At 40.9% G+C, this 20,622-nt stretch overlaps 1 protein-coding gene across 1 annotated transcript in view; it reads right to left on the reverse strand.

The window, feature by feature from the left end:
• Positions 1-2,561: 2,561 nt before the first annotated feature.
• Positions 2,562-20,622, reverse strand: part of ABCC12 (ATP binding cassette subfamily C member 12) — a 76,554-nt gene continuing 58,493 nt past the window's right edge. The window contains exons 19-28 of the mRNA XM_019505286.1: positions 17,477-17,680; positions 15,580-15,806; positions 13,547-13,684; positions 11,371-11,557; positions 8,596-8,685; positions 8,289-8,478; positions 7,025-7,184; positions 6,033-6,111; positions 5,600-5,713; positions 2,562-2,756 (exon numbers count right to left, since the gene is read on the reverse strand). Of these exons, the coding sequence (XP_019360831.1) occupies positions 2,562-2,756; positions 5,600-5,713; positions 6,033-6,111; positions 7,025-7,184; positions 8,289-8,478; positions 8,596-8,685; positions 11,371-11,557; positions 13,547-13,684; positions 15,580-15,806; positions 17,477-17,680 (1,584 nt within the window). The remainder of the gene's footprint in view (positions 2,757-5,599; positions 5,714-6,032; positions 6,112-7,024; positions 7,185-8,288; positions 8,479-8,595; positions 8,686-11,370; positions 11,558-13,546; positions 13,685-15,579; positions 15,807-17,476; positions 17,681-20,622) is intronic.

The raw sequence follows: 20,622 nt of genomic DNA on the forward strand, positions 1-20,622 counted from the left end.
TGCTTAAACAGTTTCTTTTTTCTCATGTAAACTGATTTTCTCATTTCAGTCTAATTTAATTTTCAGACACTTTCATTATTTTTAATTCAGATGTATTTCATACCCTTCTGTTACCTTTTGGGCAATAAAAATTGTAACAACAGAGGTTTTCTGTGGAAACAGCTTTCATTTGTCACCTGGCTATGAATATCTCCTTTCTGTTATTCTGGTATACCTATATGATGCATTGACTTTTACAAAGTATTTCACATGAAGAGAGTGAGACGAATCTAACATTACATAGGTATTGGTAAATTGTTATTCTGAAAACTGTATGACAAGTATAACATTATTTTCAGGTAAAGCAGGATAAGTTCTGAGTAAATTAGTGTGTTTCTGTGGGCTTATGGAAAAGAAACCTGCTCATTGCATTTGAAAATGAAAAATGATGCTAAGAGGCAATTCACCATGTTTCACGCATTTCTCACAAATCAACTTAACTTTTAACTAGTTACAGTAAACTTTCTGGTAGCTGGCACCTTACAAGCCAGCATGCTTTGTTAACTGGCATGCCAGCTTGTAAGGAAGAGTGAAACCAGAAGTGCCCACCGTGGCCCTTCTGGTTTCTCTGAGCCCCACGGCCCGGGGCAAAGCAGCCTGTGCTGCTGATCCCCCACGGCCCGGGGGCATAACAGGCTGCGCGGGGCTGTGCGGGGCCCGCCTCCCTGTCCTGTGGGGCCCGCAGGAGGAGCAGTGATGTGGCGGGAAGGGTGGCGATGCTGTGGGGGGGCGGAGGGACGTCCCAGATGCAGTGGGAGAAACAGCAGCCGGGGCCACTCAATTAACCAACGTATTTTGTTATCCGGCATTCCCCATTCCCGGGGATGCCGGATAACAAAGCTTTTACTGTACTTTCTTTTTAACTTACCTTTTAACTAGTTGAAAGTGGACATATTTAACTTTTAACTTAACTCAAGTTAATTTTAAAGGCTGCTAACTTTTAACTTTAACTAGTTATATTTTTCATAAACTTTTCCCATGACTGCTTTTCTATGTCTATCCCTCAGACTTCCTGCATACAGCATCTAAACAATACATAAATGCTGACAATGTCTCCATAGTAGCCCAAGGAATAGACGTGACAATACTGGTAAAGATACTGAGTACTGACATGGAACTCATTGCTGACTGTCTCCACAAGAGGTAACTTAAAGTTGAGCATCAATAATTCAGTATCTTCACTTTTCTACCTGGAGAATCATCGACCCAGAAACATGCTGAATATCAGAGTAAGCAACCACATCCTTCCCCATGAGCTTGCTCCAACCTAACTACAAGTCACATTAGACTGTTCCCTTACCTATAAACATCACATTCAGAAAGTCAGCGGTAAAGTCTCTGCACAGGTAGCTGCCTTAAGATATTTAGCCAGCACGACATGAGGTGCCAACTTCAAAGTACTTAGAACCACTGCACTTGCCATAATTATACATGCCAGCAGAATATTGTGCTCTTGTATGGTCCAAAAGTTGTTACACTAAAAAGTTTGACACTGTACTTAACAGTGCACTGAGACACACAACAGGCTGCACAACTTACACACAGATGTGCTCTCTGTACTGGTGGGCACTAGACCAAGTGATATAAGAAGACAGACCCTAACATCAGTTCTGGCAATAGAGGCAAGATATGATGAAAATCACCTGCTCCTGTCAACTGTTAACTGAGTACTCAAACAAATGGAAGTTTAAAAGGCTTAAAAGTCATAAATCATTTGTACATGAAGCCCACAAACTCCTGGAAGAGATTAGGGATGTTGAATCAAACAAATGGGTAGCAATGGAGTGGGCTGACCACTGGGAAAGGTCAGACCTATTCCTACAGTATTTTATACCAACACCAAATGAGTCCCCCACTGGGCACGACCTTGACAGAGAAGCATGGATCAAGCTAAATAGAGTGAGATCTGGATACAGATGTTGCAAAACAACACTTCACAAGATGAACATCTTGGACAACCCCCCGTGTGAATGTGGTGTCCAACAAACAGCACAGAACTTAACCAAAAGCTGCAATCTTTATAAATGCCCAGACAGCATGGATGGAACCAACATATTAAACAATTATACCAGACAGTGGCCCATAGATTTTGAAGTTGATATCTGACACCATACAAAAGAAAGAGGAATAATAGTGTAAACTTGTTGAGTTGCGTTAGTCCCAAATATGCACTTACAGGACTAATATTGACCCTGAAGTTTGGCCCCAAAGTTAAACACATGCCAAATTTATTGGTTGTACAGGGACCAAGGTGCTGAAAATAAAGGGTGTAAACACCAAGGAACAGAAGGACATTTTGGGTGGGTGTGGGTTTGACAAGGAATACTGGGAAGAAGTTAAGAAGGGAAAAGTTAAGGAATAGCTTCCACCTAGAGAGATCTATTTGGTAGTTGAAAATTTTCCCCTCAGAAATAATGGAAGCCCACATGTTTTACACATTTGAAAATAAAGTGGACATAACTTCAGAAAATGTACAATAAAGAAAAAGTGGCCAGTGGAAGAGTGATGGATTAGGTGGTCTACTAGGTCTTTTTCATGTCTGATTCTTGTACCTTTCCATTGCTCATAACCAGGATGCGGTCACACTCCAGAACAGTGTTGATGCGATGTGCAATGGTTAAGACTGTACAGTCCTTGAATGCATCTCTGATTGTGCACTGAATTAGTCTATCTGTTTCAGGATCAATTGAAGCTGTGGCTTCATCAAGCAGTATGATCTATTAGGGAAAAAAAGCTTTTAATCATGTGGTAGTAATCATTATAAAATATCTTGAAGTCTTATAAAGCTTTCAAACTAAAATAACCAGGAACATATATTAAAACATGGAGTTTATTCAGATACACATTAATTTTAAAACGTTTATTTCAAACCACAAAAATTAAAATTGGATTATTAAATTCACATCAATGAGATTTATTTGAAAATATGTAGGATGGGGAGATTTTGGGTTTGACCCCAATCTATAATTAGTTAGGTATGTGCTAAATGTATGTGACTATTCATATTACACTTATTTATGGAAGGAACATTAAATATGTGTAAGTTTGTACAGGATCAGAGCTTAAAATTCTCCCTGGCCCTCAAATTCTCAGACATGAATTTAACAATCTTATTTTTACTTCTTGGTGTTATTAACTTACAAGCATTGTAAAGATTCTTCTTATACAAACTTCAGTGGGGTGTCCTGCCAGCTGAGAGCTGAATTTTACCATATTTATTTTCAAAATTGCAAATGTGGATTTGGAGTACTGATTCTTACTCTTGTTAGGCTCAAGTCACCCCTCAGAAACTGCCGGCTCTTAGCTTTCACTCACCTCTTGACTGTTGCAAAGAACTCAGAAAGACTGCAACAGTTCAGAATATTTTTGACACTATAGATTTCCTTTTGAAATGTTTGGATTTATTTTGTGAATTGTGTAGTTTCTTGTACTTATAACAGTGCCAATATTGCACAGTACCCCACATACCTTTGAAAGAACTTCATAGCATCCCAAGGTACCACAGCACCCTGCTTGAGAATCCTTATTGTAGAGAAGACAGAAGTCCCTTTAAAAATGTGACCCACTACAAAGGGGTAATTTTGAGACCATTATGATTTAGCAGCATGATATGAGACTGTTTGCCAAAGGTGAAAAAGTACATTTAATTTTTTTTTTAATATAGTAGTACAGGGAGGCAATGGATTATTGCAACTTTGTCTTCCTGACTCTTCTGAGTGGTTGTGAAAGAATTAAAAACATATTTAAGCTAACAATGCATGTTTTGCAACATTAAAAGTGGGACCAGATATTTGCATGGATCAGTGGCCAGCTACAAAGTGTCCATGTGTTAGTATTAAAATGAAAAAAGCTGAGGCCTTGATACTTATAGGGTGCATCTACATGTCACCCTATGTCACCCCAGTGATGTGCTACATCACCTTACAACATGCTACAGTAACGTAATGATCATGTGAGTCGACAAATGACCAGCTGCTACTTTGCCATAGGAGCCCGCGCCTCAATTTTAGCATGCTGCTACAGCGAAGTAGCAGCTAAAACTAACCATGTGCTGCATGCATGGCACAGTATGGGTGGTTGCTGCACCGTTTTTTAGTACTTCCAAAAGAGAGTACTAAAGCATGGTGCAGTGACAATGTCACCATAGGGCGACCTGTAGATATGCCCATACAGTGGTAGGACTTTTGGGCCTAATATACTCTAAGGGAAATTAGGCTCAAACATAGATATTAAAGCCAGACCAAGGTATTTGCGATTTGAGAAGCATCTGTAAGGACTTGTTTGCTGCTGCAATTATAGACTTGCAGAGTGTCAATACTGGAGGAGTACTGTGATGGCCTGGCTATGGGTTTATTTTAGTAACTGCACAGCACTGGGAAATCTAGGATCACATTACAGCTTAGTTCCTCTCAGAAACAAGTTCTCATGGACTTCATTTCAAGGAAGTTTAGACATGCATAGGTTAATATAAAAAGTTGATTGTGGGGAATTTGCTACTTGAAAGGGAAAATCCCTGCAGGCCAGGGTCTGCATTTCAAGTTTAAAATTTTCATTTTCATTTGAAAAAGTATATCTGAACAGCAGATGCTGCTCAAATATGTTGGTTTTTTTCAAAAAAAGACATTGGGATCAACCCTCAGCTGGAATATAGCTTCACTGAAGTCTAGAGTGTTAACTGAGGTCCCTGACATACTTTGCATTTATATCATGATGAAGGTGTTAATCATGCCATAAATTATAATGTCACATTTTCAACCAATTTATGTTGTGATAAAATGACAAAGCAGACACAAAGATGTTCAGTAGAACATGGAGATGGAACGTCTTTGCAGTTGGTTTGTAGGGCACCTTAAATTGAACATGTGGCATGTATCTTAGATCTGGGACTGTCCCAGGCTGATGTGGACAACAGGATGGTTGTCAGCATCAGAACCAGGACAGTCCTGGGTCCCAGGGCTGCCCCCATCTTGATCCCCAGGGATTGCATTATGTTACGTTACACTCCAGATCAGGCTGGGGGCAGCCCCAGATCTTGAGCCACATCTGGAATTGTCCCATTGCCAACAATCAGCTGATTGTGTTGGCATCAGGCCCAGGACAACCCTGAGTCTTAAACCAGGCCAGGCCTGTCCTGGCCTAGTTCAAGACTCAGGGCTGTCCTGGGCAATACCAGCAATCAGCCACTGGGCAATGCAGAAACAGCCACTGCTCCCTGATCCCTGGGACCAGGCTGGGGGCAGCTCTGGGACCTGTTTTAGTCTTGGCAGTCATGCAATTGGGATCTGAGGAATTTTATGCCCCATTGTAAAAACTGCACATCAGATTACTGGGATGGGGCATACAATTCCTCAGAACCTAATCATGCCTGAGTTATACCTGGGGTGATCTGTCCCTATCTTTTGATGCACTTTCAAGCGCCACAGCTCCCAGTCTTTAATCTGTGTTAGTTTCTTTTTCAGTTCCCATTCCCCCCCTCTTTTCTTTAGATGACACATCCTGCCACAGCTCTCATGTATTCAAGACTATTGCTAGAAGTATTCAAATCTCTCCAGCTACTTACTTTTGAATTTCGAAGTAGTGCTCTTGCCATACAAAGCAGCTGTCGTTCTCCTATGGAGAAATTTTCTCCATTTTCAGCAACTTCTGCCTGTAATTTTCCTGGGAGTTTCAATATCTAGAGTGCATAAAAAAGCCACTCTGACATTAGCCACTAAGAAAGTATGTGCTGCTTGCTCACTGTCACACATTTTATCAGGATGTCATTTTGAATGACCATTCCAGAGGAGTACATTTCAAACTTTCTGCCACTATAAAATGGAAAGAGGGAACCAGGAAGTAGGTATTCACTATTCAGAAGTCTCATTAGAGTATGTATTTTCATATTATTAGTGCATAATGAATGATACAATAGCAAAAAAATAAATGCATGGTGACTTTTCATTTATTATATCTTTATCAAAAAAAAAATTATGAGACAAAACCACAAAACCTACTCTGTCCTTCATAAATGTTTTTTCAAGAGCTTGCCAGATCTGATCATCTGTGTAAGTACTGAAAGGATCAATGTTGAACCTAAGAGGAAAAATTAAGATAGTCTTTATTTTGCAAATTATTATCATTTCAATTTGAATAGAAAAATGTTGGTTGAATAGGAACTGAGCTTACCTTGAAGCATTTTATTTTAATATTTCAGGTTATATATTTTGAGTTCTTAGGTAGCTTTAGGGGGGAAACCTCAGTTCTATTTCAAAATAGTGATACTCTTTGTTACTTTATTATTATAAAGAACTGGTTGATATTTTTATAAAAATATAATAGCTGCTTTAACTGATATTGCAAATCTGATCTGAGTTCTCCATGCTTTACACAAGTGATTAAACCCATTCTAATTACTGTCTTTCTTCCTCCTCATTTTCTGTAGGAGAGATTGAAGTGAGGTTTTTACAGCTATTATAAAACAAGTTGGTGAGCAAGTTGGGCAAACAGTCCAAGAATAAGGAGCAGCATGAAGAATGATATTGTGGTTCTTGTGAGAGAAGATGAAGGTTTAATATAAAGTTGGAAAGATATATGGGCAAGCACTGTTTTATAGGGCTATGTAGGCAAGTACAGGAAGGTGAGCTCAATGGGCAGCACAACATGAAGCCAGTGGATTGACTCAAAGAAGATGGTATAGTTGCAATGAAATAGCAGAGATTATTTTTGGAAGCAACATTTTATGTGAGTTATTAGGGGGAAAGCATCAACTGTCATGAGAAACGTATGAGGAGAGGAAATGAAAAAGATAAATGAACTCAATTTTAGTCACATTAAGCTTGAGGTCATATGCTGGCTGGAATGGGATTTAGTCAGGACTTCTAGGTACTGCTCAAATAATATAAATCATTACTATAATATTATATTAGCAGTCTTACCAAAAATGGTACTGATAAATGAGATTTTACTTTGAATTAAATGTTTAATTTAGAATTATGTCACCAAATACCTTACTGTACCTACAAACAGAACAGGATCTTGGGGAATAACAGAAAGCTTTGTTCTTAGATCTTCCAGACTAATTGTACAGATATCAACATTGTCAATTAGGATGGTACCAGCAGTTGGTTCTGCTAGGCGAAACAGTGCCACTCCTAGAGATGATTTTCCTGTAGGGGATTAAAAAATGGTGTAGATATACCTTGTGGTTTTTTAAAATAATTATTTACAGTGCATTTTGCTTGAACTGCAAGGCTCTAGGTTTACACACCTGTGATCTGAACTCCTTTCTTTTATTCAGATTCAGAGATCTGGTTTAGCATAGCATAGCCACAGTACAAGTTTCTAAAATTTAGTTGTCTCTTCCTCTGCCAATGTGCCACATCTCTCACTGGAAGTGATTGTTTTCTAGGGTGACAAATTATGTCATTATTCATGCTCATTCACTCTTGGGCTTTCTATTGAGAGTGTTAACGAGTATGTCAATAATGTTAATTATAGTAATGGCTATGTAATGAGGATGTCCATTGGAAATTTTGCTGAAAGCCATGAGAAGCTTTTCATTTTTAATATGCACTGTTAATCAAATAACAGAACAGTGTAAAAATTACCATTATACAGGTAATAGTTTTGTTATAAGAATAATTCAGCATGAAAAACCTCACTTACAGTAGGCTTCATGAGCCATGTGCTGGGTCATGCTTTCAGTAAGAAATTTGGAAGTATTTATAGACATTCCCAAGATTTCCATTTGCTTATTAGCTATAGGCAAAAAAAGGCTGATTGAATCTATTGTGGTGGACTCTGTTGCAATTGTCCCCATGCAGGTTAGTTACCATAATGGTTTTCAGTTTTCTAAAATGGCATTGACTGCCCAGATCTCTGTGTTTTCAAGGAGGAAGTTCTGGATTAGCCTGCCTTATAGATAAAAAAAATAGACTTTATAGTATAGTTTAGTATTTATAGATATAGTATTGTCTAGTCTTATCAATCCAGTATTGAAATTCCTATGGCTATTAATAGCTGAACAGAGCCCTTCTGATGTTTCCAAAACTTTGGGGAATATACTTACACCCAGAGTTTCTTCTTGGGCTGCTGTTACTACGATGAATATCTGGCCCTAATATAAGGATGTATCTTAATGGTACAGCTGAGGTCTTAGAATGTAAAATCACAATTACAATTAAATTTCCTCTAAAAATAACAAACTCATAACATTTATTATATGTACTACCATAAAAGCAAAAAAAAATAAGGAAAAATATGTATCTCACCAGAGCCAGTTCTGCCAACAATACCAATTGTTTCTTGACCATGAATTCTCATATTTAAACCATGGAGAACTATAGGACTGTTTTCTCTGTATTTCATTTGGTAATCTCTAAATACAATTTCCCCTTGATTTGGCCAGCCTTTGGGAGACTTCAAAATATTTGAACGCTGTGGAGCCTCAGGAACACATGTCTCAGAGAAATAAAAGTAGAACAATATTCAGTTGATCCATAGTAGTGAACAGTTAAATATTTCCATAATATTTATAAACGGTATGGCCTTAATGTTACATGTAGATATATTTCTTACCAAGACATATTCCATTATTTGTTCAACAGAGGTAAATGTGGTTTCTGTCTCAATTCCTGATCTTACACATACTTGGAGAAGTCCACTCAACTATAATAATCATAAAAATTTATTGCAATAGAATTACCTGCATATACAGGGAGTTAAGCATTTATGTAAGTTTCTGCAGGATAAAGGACAAAAAAATCATAGAAACTTGTTTATACTTATTACATCACCTTACTGAACTCTTCTGAATGTTATTAAGAGATTTATATGAAATTTTCTGTCTGATGTAAGTCGTGGCTTTGATGGTGATAATTTATAGGGAGATTTTCAAAGGGACAAAGGGGAGTTAGCCAGCTTTTGATGTGGGTGCCTAATTTGTTCTTTATTCCTGTAAAAATTAATTTCTTAGAGCCTGATCTTCTCATCGGTGTCTCATCCATTTTATTTGTTCAGCCAATAATCCCCATCAGGCTCTTGCTGTGATTCCTTCATTCTACAGCCTCTCCCAAGTAAGGCTATAAATACCTTTGAGCCCACAGCTATGTCCACCCTTTCTTTCTTTTTTAAAGGTGTAGAATCTTCAGAAAAAGATGCATTTGATGATTTTTACCCTGTAATAGGCCTGGATGTCTAAATCCTTATGTGGGAGTTTGAAAAAGTACTTGTAAATCACATGACAAGTCACAGAATATCCTATTTAACCCAATGCATATTGGGAATCTGCTTTCTATTCATTTTTATCTACAATAAATATCTGGTGAGGAAAGAAAAGTGAATAATCAAAGTAAAAGGGTGCTTAAGAGAATGAAGCAGTGCAAAAGCCCATCAACAACACAGCTCAATGATAGACCCTCAGGCAATTTCAAAGCTATTACAACTGCCTGTGGAGACTGCCAAGCTGCCGTAGATGGAAAAATATCTTTCACAGTTTGACATGAAATCCTGTGTTTTTTCTGGCCTCTCTTCTTGCTGTTAGGAGATATTCTGTAGTCAATGAAATGTGTTAAATAATATATTTACCATGAAATTTTAACTACATAACAGTTAAGAGCAAATATTGTATTTTAAGCAAATGCTACATTTTTTCATATGAATTTTTAATGTATTTAAAGTATATATTTTGGCAACATTATTAACCCAGTAGCAGTGCTCTTTGGGTATGTTTATTCATTATACACAAACTTTAAACAGATGTGTGAGTTCTAAATGTCATGAAAAGAAGTAGTGGGCTAGGGACAGAAGTAAAAGTAAAGATGCAGATATTGCTTCTAATAGGTCCATTAGAACTGGAAATTAGGGGTGTGCGAAGCGGGCCGTATTCAATTTGAATTCAAATTCGGCCCGATTCAGGGGACAGTGATTCAATTCACTGATTTGGATCACTGTCCCAATTCAATTCAGCCAAATCTGAATCTGAAGATTCGATGCTGATTTGGAGAATCAGTGAATCGGCCATAGACACAGCTTTAAATGTTTTTTCTACATACCTTGAGATACCAGGCAGCTCATGAATGCTGAGAAGGTGGGGCAGATGGAGTGTCCCACAGGAGTATGGGGGGTTCCCCCACATGCTCAGCAGCAGACCTTGTGGTCCACTTCCAGGTCTGGTGCTGAGTGCACAGGGTACCTCCCCCTGTACCTCACCTGGCTCAGCGACTGGCTGGGGGGGACCCCAGGTGCCTTCCCAGACCCAGGAGGCACCAGCCACAAAACTGGGGTGTGGGGGGGGGGTACTCCATACACTCCCTGGTGGACCCAGAAGTGGACCAGAAGTACTTTTGGTCCACTTCCAGGTCTGCTGCCGAGCATGCTGGGGACCCCCCTGTGCTCCCATGGGATGTTCCATCCACCCCACCATCTCAGTCTTCACGAGCTGCCTGGTGCATTGAGGTATGTAGAAAAAACATTTAAAGCTGTGTCTATGTCCTAATCATCAAATCTCTCCAAATCTCTCCAAATCAATTTGGAGAGATTAAAGGGTCTCCTGATTTGATTTGGATTCAGAGATTCAGCCACTGAATTGGGCTGAATTTCTGCTGAACTGAATCAGCGACTGAAGCTTTGCACAGCCCTACTGGAAATGCCTCTATTACTGTATTGTGAACATAAACATTATAAAAGGAATAACAATATTACCCCAGCTATGTAGAAACAGGGATGGCTTGTGTGACTTTTAAGAAGAAAATAGTATTAATTTTCATTTATGATTGCAAAGCAAATCACATTTATTTTTGTGCTTTTCAAAAAAAAGAGGCTTTATTTTTTGTTGTAAATTCTGTATAGAGCTAAGGGATATTTAGCGTACTGTAAACATGAGTGCTTTGAAATTACTATTTAGTTATACATATTGTGGTAGCATAAAAAGGTAACAGTATGTACTGTGACATGGTGCATATGTGCGCACCGAGTTGCATGAAAGTAGGTTTAACAAAATATAGGAGGTAGGATGGGGTGAAATAAGGACAAGGTAACATGGTTATCTAGATTAGCAATGCAGCTTGCATCTCAGGTCTTTCCAAAATGTGTTTTCTCTGTATTCTCCTAGTGTAGGATTCTTACACTCTCTCACATTGGGTAGTAGCACCTTGCTTCAAAATCCAGTGAAGTATTTGCAAAATAAAGTACCGCCCATTATAAGTATTGGTAATATAATCTGATTCTAAATTAAGTCATTGTAATATTTAAATGGCATTTGGGGGTATAAAGAGTGGCTAGAAAAGGAAAACTATATGCACTAATATAGTTAACAACATAGATTAAATCTGGATATCAAGCATTCCATTTTACCTGGATTATATAGGACAAAGCCAAGCCTTTTGCTGCAGTACTAATTGAAGAAGGGCTCAAAGCAACAAATAATGCTACAATCAAAGTTATAACAGCTGCAAGGATATCTGTTCTAAGTGCAAACCATCGTAGTGCACAGTTAAATAGGAGAAAATGGTTGGAGTTTTCATCATTTAGCATTTTAAATCTGAAATTAAAATAAAGATGAACATTGTGAGTCTAAAATAGTTTTAATATGTGAACATGAGATCTGTATCCCCCCTGTAGAGAATATGCTGTATTCACCTTTTTCATAGCCTTCATGTAATACTCTAAGTTGATTTAAAATGTTATGGAAACAGAATTGAGCAAAAGAGTAGATATTCTAGGTCAGAATTATATCAGGAGGAATCAAATTATATCCCTAATGTAATTTCCATAAATCCCCACACACATACATTAGTGGTCGTGGTATCTTTTTTTTCTCTGGATAAGACCCATAAATGCTGTTAGTGACACAGTTCAGCAGTGTAAAGGGCCTTAAAGTAAGTGCAGATGTTATTTATGTTATTTACAGTCCATTCAGAGTGCATGAGAAGCAGATCCACCATATGGAAAAATGCTTTCATGTTTAACGTCATATCATCTGGCCTTAGTAAGGCCAGAGTCCATGTCGTATTAAACATAACCACATAACAGGCCTTGGCTATATTCAGGGCAGAATTGTATTTAGCATTATATTAATTAACCTGGGCTCTGGTAAAGTTTTACAGTGTAAAGAGATTCTTTAAGACATCCTTACTTCACTACCAAACACACAGGGGAAGCTGGTCTTTCAACCTGCATTTTTCCTGCCCACTCTGGGAATACTCTGTCTCATTACCCCATTTTCCCCCAAATGCAAGGGACTGTGACTCTTTTTGCAGCCTCCTTTCAACATTGTTACTCAGGCAAGGACCAGGGACTGTCAAGCTCCAGAGAAGACTGCGAGAAAAGAAGAAGAAAGTGGAGGTAACTAACTGATATGACTAGTTGGAGCTGAGAGGTCCTTGGATTTATCCTTCTAGACCTATATCAAGAATGGGAATTTTGTCTCTTCTTCTTTATAGAGGATAGTTATTATATTTCTGAATAGATGGGTTTAAAGAGGCAGGTCCTACAACTGGTGGCTGAGAGAGAGAGACCATACAGTATTTCCTAAAGACCCCAAGGAAGGAAGTGTTAGACTTCTGGAGAAGGCAGAGTGTCTTGGGAGACTAGATTACTGATGATTCAGGAACCATCTTAAAAAAAAGAGAGAGAATATGTAAGGAATATTCAGGAATATGTAAGGAATTTGGAATTAAAGGGTGTTTATATATGTGGTCTGGGAGTGGAGTGGGGGAGATGCTTTAATCAGAGCAGCTCCGAGAGCTGTTCTAATTAAAGTGCGTGGCATGTCATATGTATCAGTGTCCCCGCACTGAAAAATGGTGGCGGGGTGCTTTAACTAAAGCTCATCAAACATCAACAAGCTTCAGTCAAAGTGTCCCCACTGTCATTTTTCAGCATGGAGATGCTGATACACATGATGCTGGAGTCTGCTGGAGCACGGTAATTACCACGCTCCAACAGACTCAATTAATCAAGCCTGCTCTGACGCACTTTAATTGCAGTGCTTCGGAGCATCGTTGCTGCATGTGTATAGGTGCCCAAAGGGGCTATAAGATCTAAATCTTAAAGTAAAGAAGCAGGTCTATTCTCAGCTCCATAGAACAGATTTAGCATGGTTCAGTTCACATGGCATCATAAAGCAAAGCCTGGAAGTGTTGCTCCTTTATATAAAAGTCTGTATAATTTTGAGTCAAGCCATGTGAGCTCACTGAATCTTTCTCTTAAATTAGGTACTAGAGATCTCTTCAAATTCAAAGAATAAGTGAATACACATTGCTTGAAAGCTGAAACAGCAAGTCGGGACACACAATGCTATCTGTGTGACTCTTCTGAGATTCTATGGCACAAATCAGGAGTATTCTTCCATCGTTCTCAGATTGTTGCTCATCATGTACTGTGATAACAGAACGGTTTCATCAATAACACTGCAGGTATCAACCCCTGGTATTGACAATTCAGTGAAGAATAACAAGGCAATATTATCTGTCCATAGCAGAGTCCCAAGCAAAACAAAGAAGGTGTAATTGTAGTGTATGCAGCTTACTGTTTGATATAGTCTTCTTTTTTATCATAGGCATGAATTACACTGAGTCCTTGCACAGAAGAAGAAATATGAGAGTACAGCGGTGATCTGCTAATATTTTCTATTCTCTTTAGCTCTCGAATAGCTCTCTTGAATATTCTGCAACAAAATAGAAGTAATATTATACATAGCAATGCAGACTATGGATGTATATCACTGCTTCATTGCTAAACCCAGTACTTTTAACTAAAATTTCAAATGTCCTGTAGTGAGGGAATATGGAGCAGTCCCACCCAGTAGGCTGTTCTGTCAGAAACTATGCCTTGAAGCAGGGCTGTCCAACTGGCAGCCTGTGGGCTTCTGCCCACCTACCACTCCCTGCATTCTTCCTGCTTCTGGAGCAGTGGATGGGGCCTCTGGAGCAGGACAGCATGGTGAGAGGTAGCCTAGGCACTAGGGGGAGGCTTGGGCTGCCTGCTTAGCACCACTGGCAGGGGGATCTCAGATGAGGCCTTGCCATTGCCTACATGGCATTAGGGGAGTGGGCTCATGCTGCTTGCAAGGCAGCAGGGAAGGCGGGTGGCGGGGGGGACTCCTGCCCAATAGCAGGAGGGAGAAAGCTGCTTTGACGTTGGACAGCCCTGCCTTTTAGTCTTACCTGGAGTGCCCAAGAATGCAGAATACTGCACCATGCCCCAGCACCTTTGCTGGTCACTGCAAAGGAAGCTTTGGCCACAATCTCATCTCTCTTTTCTGTCTCTCCATACCTTCTTTAGAGCAGCGGTGCCCAACCTGGACTGGATAGGTGGTGTCAGGCCAGTGTGCTAGCCTGGTTATGCCTATGGATTGACCCCATGTGCCAGATCTGGCTGTGGACCAATCCCGCATGCTGGTCTGATCTGATGCACAAGGCCATGTGATTTGGTCTGCTGGACTCCCCATAGGTACAGAAAATTGAAAATCTGGGTGGTGGGAAGTGGTGATAATGGTAGCCTGCAGGCTGTTGGTTAAACAACACTGCTTTAGAGCATCTTTTGTTCCCAGAAGGTTAAGGCAGCCCTCTTAGTTTAAGAGTAACTTAGTTTGCCAAGTAAAGGAACAGCAATTATGTCTAGGCCTAACAGAGGGATGCAAGGGTAGGAAAGCTCTTTGGTGCAAATTAAAAAAAAAAATGAGTAGCGGTTTTAGGTTCCCAATTTGAGCTCTCTTTAGAAGTGGCTGTTCAGGGGAGGTGCCCAGCACTTTTTGAAAATCAAGTCTGTTCCAGGGGTCTCAAACTGGGCACATAAAACTACAGCCAATTTAGAAAATATTTCTGTTTGTCCCCCAGAAAGGGAGCAGGCAGAATCCAGCCTTTCAGTTTCATTTCCTGCTTTTTCGTTATTGAAGCATTATGAGTACAGAAGTATGACGGCAGATTTTGCAAATTGAGAATTATCATCACCTATCCTGCCAGATGAAGAGGAGATGAGAGGCCTATAAAAAAAAAATACCAGGAAAATGTGTTGCATAATCATGTGCTGTAATGTGAAGAGAAGAACCTAGCCATTAGCAGCCCACCAACCATCCAGCCCTGTTATAATTCTCTGGCATAGTTTAAGTTGCTGGCAGAGACACAGTTTCTGCACTGACAGAAGCTTCCAAGTACATTCAGTACATGTGCACTACACCAGTGCATTCAAAGATACCTTGGTTAAACTCATCCCTGCCTATTTTTGTGTAGATGGAAAGTTGTAAATGATTACTCTCTAAGGAGCCTCATTCTGAATAGACCAATGGTTCTGGGGTATATTGGCAGAAGGCAATATAAAGAGTGACTATATTAGCCCTTTAATAGAAGCTAAGATGACTGACAGCTTCCCAGTTTTTTCTGAGTGTGATTAGCTGTCTTAGATTTTCTTCTTGGTTCCTGTAGTTTCCCAACCTCCTGTTACAGTTTATGAAAGAATTTGGAGCGTTCTGCAACTGCATTACCATACGAACATATGTACTACAGTTTCTGCAGGCCAAAAATTGCTTAAAATATTTCTTAAAGAACCAGAACATCAACTTACTGAAAAAGTAGTACAAAAAAAGCAGCTATGATGATGACTGCAATTAGAAGAAAAGGGAACACAAGGCCTATTACGGCTACAATAAAGAACACCATAAAAAACTGCTGCAAAAATGTCTCAGCGTGAAATGGAAGTCTCATATCCAGTTCATCCATATCCTTAGAAAAACGGTTCATTAGCCTACCAGTGGGAGTTGTATCAAAGAAACTCATTGGACTATGTAAGATCTGTGGATAAAGAGAAACAGCAAAATCAGATGCAGTCTTTTTCTTTTACTGTATTTAGAGTCTACATAGGAAAGTAGATATTAGCTTAATCTTGGCTAAGGTTTAAATAATAGAAGCAGCAAACATAAGTTTACTGTAGCACTTAAAGCAACAGTGGTATTTGTGAAGCAGCTTTTGACAGTAGAATTAAATGTGTCTTAGGGGCTTATTCTCACAATTAAAATAAAGTGCAAATGAGAATCATAGAGGTCTAAAATACACTTTTAAAAGGGAACAATTATAAAAAGGGATGTATACCCTTCATCAAAGTGCATAAACAGGTTCCTAGCTCACAACATATGGATGGTTCCATTGAATTAAGTAGGGTTACATATATGCTTAGATATAGGAACCTGCTGAAATAGCTTGTCAAATTAAGGCCTAATAAAATATAGGAACAAATGATAAGTCATACCGGAATTGGGAATCAATGGGCTTTCCAAAAGATCCTAAGTAGGTTAGGTGACTAACCATGTTTGACTTAAGTGCTTAATTCCTTTGAACCTATTTGACCCTTATAATCTGGTCCCAAGTGCCTACATTGCACTTGGGAATGAGACTTAGCCTCCTACATCACTTGGGCACTTTTGAATATTTTACCCATAGCGTTTTTTGTCCAAATATTTTCCCTCTAGTAATTGCTGGAAATAGAAAATCTCTCTGGTACATCTTATCCTATTGTGCCATGTTGTATCATGGCAAGGGTGGGAGGCTCTATCCCTCACCAGCACTGATTTGTGTCCCAGATTACCAAAAAAAAATTGCATTTACATGGGGCCTTTCTCTTGGATCTGGAACCAACTTACAAGAGAAGTGGTGCTGGCTCCTACCCTGGGGTCTTTAAGAGGAGGCTCAATGTACACCTTGCTAAGGTCGTTTGACCCCAGTACTCTTTCCTGCCGTGGCAGGGGGTCGGACTTGATGATCTGCTCAGGTCCCTTCCGACCCTAGAAACTATGAAAATTGATAAGCTTCTAAACACTTTGGAAACATGAATTGATTAAAGCTTATAGCAACCTTTTGAGGTAGGTACAGTAAAAGCTGCCTTAGCTGGCCCCTTACAAGCTAGCATGCTCTATTAACTGGCATGCCGGCTTGTAAGGTAAAAGCGAAACTGGAAGTGCCCACCATGTTACTTCTGGTTTTGCCAAGCCCCCATGGCCCAGGGCAAAGCAGCCTGTGCTGCCAAGCCCCCATGACCTGGGGCATAGCAGGCTGCAAGAGGCCCACTTCCCCGACCCTTGGGGCCCGCAGGAGGATCAGTGATGCAGTGGGAGGGGCAGCGATGCCCCGGATGTGGCAGGAGAAGCGGCGGCCTGAACAGACCTGTTTGGACCTCTCAATTAACCAGCATATTTTGTTATCCAGCGCCCCCCATTCCTCATGGGTGCCGGATAACAAAGCTTTTGCTGTACATAGTATTATAACATGATAAACAAAACACCTGAGATACAAAATGTTCATGCATATTGCTCAAGGTGAGATGATAAGTGAACAACTGAGCTGTGAATACAACAAATGGCTGCTGACCCTCCACAGCAGCCCTAACTACAAAATCACACTGCTCACCTTCCTAACTTATTAAATTAAATATCATTTAATAATTATAAAGAACAAAGCATATACCATACCTTATAGAATACATTATCATGCAGTGTTGAAGAAGCCTTTAATGTTGTCTTTGTAAAAACAAGCCCTCTGATGATACTTAGGACAATCATGGCCACCAGGCTGATTCCATAGACGAATTGGTAAAAGTGTAGTTGGGGGTTATCCAAGATGTTTTCCATGTCACAGGTGTATTTTGTGTCATTACCCAAGATGGTGCAAATTTTCTTTGAAACAAACAGATACAGGACAGGAATTGAAGTATGAAAGCTGTTTCTGATAACATGATAGGGATAAAGGCAGACTGGATAGCTGAAGTATACGGATACCTTATCGACAGCACTTTCCCCATTAGAAACTGCCATGTGCCCAAGTAAGAGATGGAGGATGCATCTACACATTCATTAATGTGCTTTTGCTACTGTGGATTAAATTTAGTACCCCTGGTTGGCTGTACATGGGCATGGAGGCTGCTCCAATGTGCTGTAATTACAGTGTGTTGGAGCAGACTTGATTAATTAAGTCTGCTGGAGCATAGTAATTACCATGCTCCAGCAGACTTCTGTATCTCGTGTATCAGAGTCCCCACGTTTCAAAGTGGAGGGGACATTCAATGAGCTTTATTTCAACTGCCCCTGCTGCCATTTTGAAGTGTGGGGACGCTGATACATGAGACAATGCAGTGCTTTAATTAAGGTGGCTCTCAGAGCCATTCTAATGAAAGCACTGCCCCCTGACCCCTGGAGCACATGTAAAAGTGCCCTCTAATGTGAGGTACTAAATAAATATGCATTAGACTGCCTTAATGCACAGTAGCAAAAGTGTACACTTTTTTAGTTACTCTTAATGCACAGTAGCCTATTTTTCCTGTGCATTAGCATATTTGCACAGTTTTCAATGTAACACTTTAATGCGCCATAAAATAGGCTACTGAGCATTAAAGCATACATGTAGACATGCCTAGAGTGTCATAGAATTGTTATGATATTGCTGTACTGCCTCTTTATACAAGAAGTCCTCAGAAAGTAGGATCCACTGGCCCTATGTAACTGTAATGGCCCTGAATGTGACCCAATGTTGTTACTTTTTATGAAGTAAAACATTTTTCAATTCGAAATCCTACAGATTTTGCAATAGCCATTTGCATGATGTAACATGAATTCCTTTACTTGTTTCCTCTTTATTTGAGGTTTTACAAATTCCATTCTTGCCATTAACATTTTCCTTTTGGCCTACATCCCAGCCCTTATTTCTTTTAGCACCTTGACCCTCCTTCATATTTGTATGGAAATTACATTTTATGCTTTAGGAATTTTCTCTGCTGCTCTGTTTAGCATGTATGGGCACATCCACACATGCAGACACGTGCACTTGCAGCAGCTCAAATAAGAGTGGCACAAAGTTGTGCCGGGCATTTTTGCCTCAGCACATGCCTGGACATGCACTTTGGGGCCAAGTGCCACTTGGGGGCAAACTGACCCTGTCCAGCTCCTCCCATCTCTGCAGCCAGGGGGAGCTTAAGTCTGGGGTCAGCATCTGTGCTGGCCCCAGCAGTATAAAAACCTGCCCTGTACTGGCCCCAGCAGTACAAAAAGCTGCCCTGGCAAGCAGCTCAAGGCAATTTCTATCAGGAGCTTCTAGGACAGTGGCAGTCCCTGCCCCACCATGTCCTCCAGTCCACCGGAGTTTGTCGTAGGGCTGGCACCTCGCCCAGTCTTGCGGCACTCCCCACTTCACCACCTGAGCTGACTGGAGGACACAAGACTGGTCCGCTTTTCCACTGTCCATCACCTCCACCTCTACACACTCACGTGCCACATGATCCATCATGCTGCCCTACGTTCTGCCCAGACACCAAGTGGTGAGATCTGCTGAGCAAGGGCATAGCTGGGGCACCCCAGTGGCTGACTCGGTACTCCACCCTCATCCCACGAGCCACTGGGGACCTCAGCTGGCAGCTCCTCCATGGAGCCATCACTCCGGACATGTTTCTGGTGCGCTTCATAGACACCCCAGTCTCCTGCCCCTTCTGTGGGCAGAGGGAAACCCTGGTGCACATGACCCTCCTCCTGAGGTTCTAGTTGAATTTCACCCCCACCTTTTTTTTTTTGGGCACCCCATCCATGGCCGCACCAAGTCCTGGGACCTCCTGGTCAACCTCCTCTTGGCCCTGGCCAAGTGGGCCCTGTACTTGACCAGGAAGGAGGCTCTGGCTAAGAAGGTGCCCGGAGATTGTGGGGCCACTTTCCCCTCATTTGTCTATGTACATTTCTGGATGCAGCACCAGTGGGAGGTGTACACCAGCTCTTTGGATGCCTTTGAGGACCAGTGAGGGGGACTCTGCTCGGTGTCCCCCGCTGGAGAACTTCTTTTCACATTTTGAACCTTTGACCCCTACGTCACTCCTACCCTTTTCTTCCTTCATTGTCCCACCAAAAAAACCCAACTAGCTTTGTCTTTCAACCTTTGGCTCCACACAGTTGGAGCTATTAGTTAACTAGGTCGGCCTCAAGGCCCATGATCTCTGAAAGATACAAGTAGACAGGAGCTTCTGGAACCTGGCCAAATAGTATCTGGGAACACTGGCACTGGGGGCTGCTGCCTGATTATGACCTTCTGCCACCTGCTACAGCATGCAGCCCCGAACTGCCAGACCCAGACAGGGACTGCACGGCTGCCTGAGCTGTGCCATGGGCACTGTAGCAGAGGCATCTGCACCTCTGAGCCAGCTGCCAGTGTGCCATGGCTGCACAGTTGACCTTTGTGTGGCACTGCTGACATGTGTGCCCCCGCCCTGCCATCTGGGCAGCTATTGCCTGAAAGATGTTCTCTTTGTGGTGACCTGCTTTGAACTGTCAAAGCATGTCCTCCAGCCCCAAATGGCCAGGAGGTCAGCCACCTTATTTACCCTCCAGCTCAGTCCCAAGGTGCCAGCTCTAAGCAGGCTTCTCTGCCTGGGTCCTGCCACTTGCCTCACTAGCAGAAATCCTGGTGTTCTTTCCCTATTTAATAGCTGCACATTCTCTGGACAAAAAAATCCCAAATTCACTCTTTAAAATACCCCCAAATCCACATTCTTTCACAATTAAAAGACCACTATATATAGACAGAGACAGAGACAGAGACAGAGAGAGTGATCAGTTGGGCAATGTTTTATTGATATATTTAT

Source organism: Gavialis gangeticus, unplaced genomic scaffold, assembly GCF_001723915.1.
Source record: "Gavialis gangeticus isolate Ggan-Ray unplaced genomic scaffold, GavGan_comp1, whole genome shotgun sequence".
In the NCBI taxonomy this organism is placed as follows: Eukaryota; Metazoa; Chordata; order Crocodylia; family Gavialidae; genus Gavialis; species Gavialis gangeticus.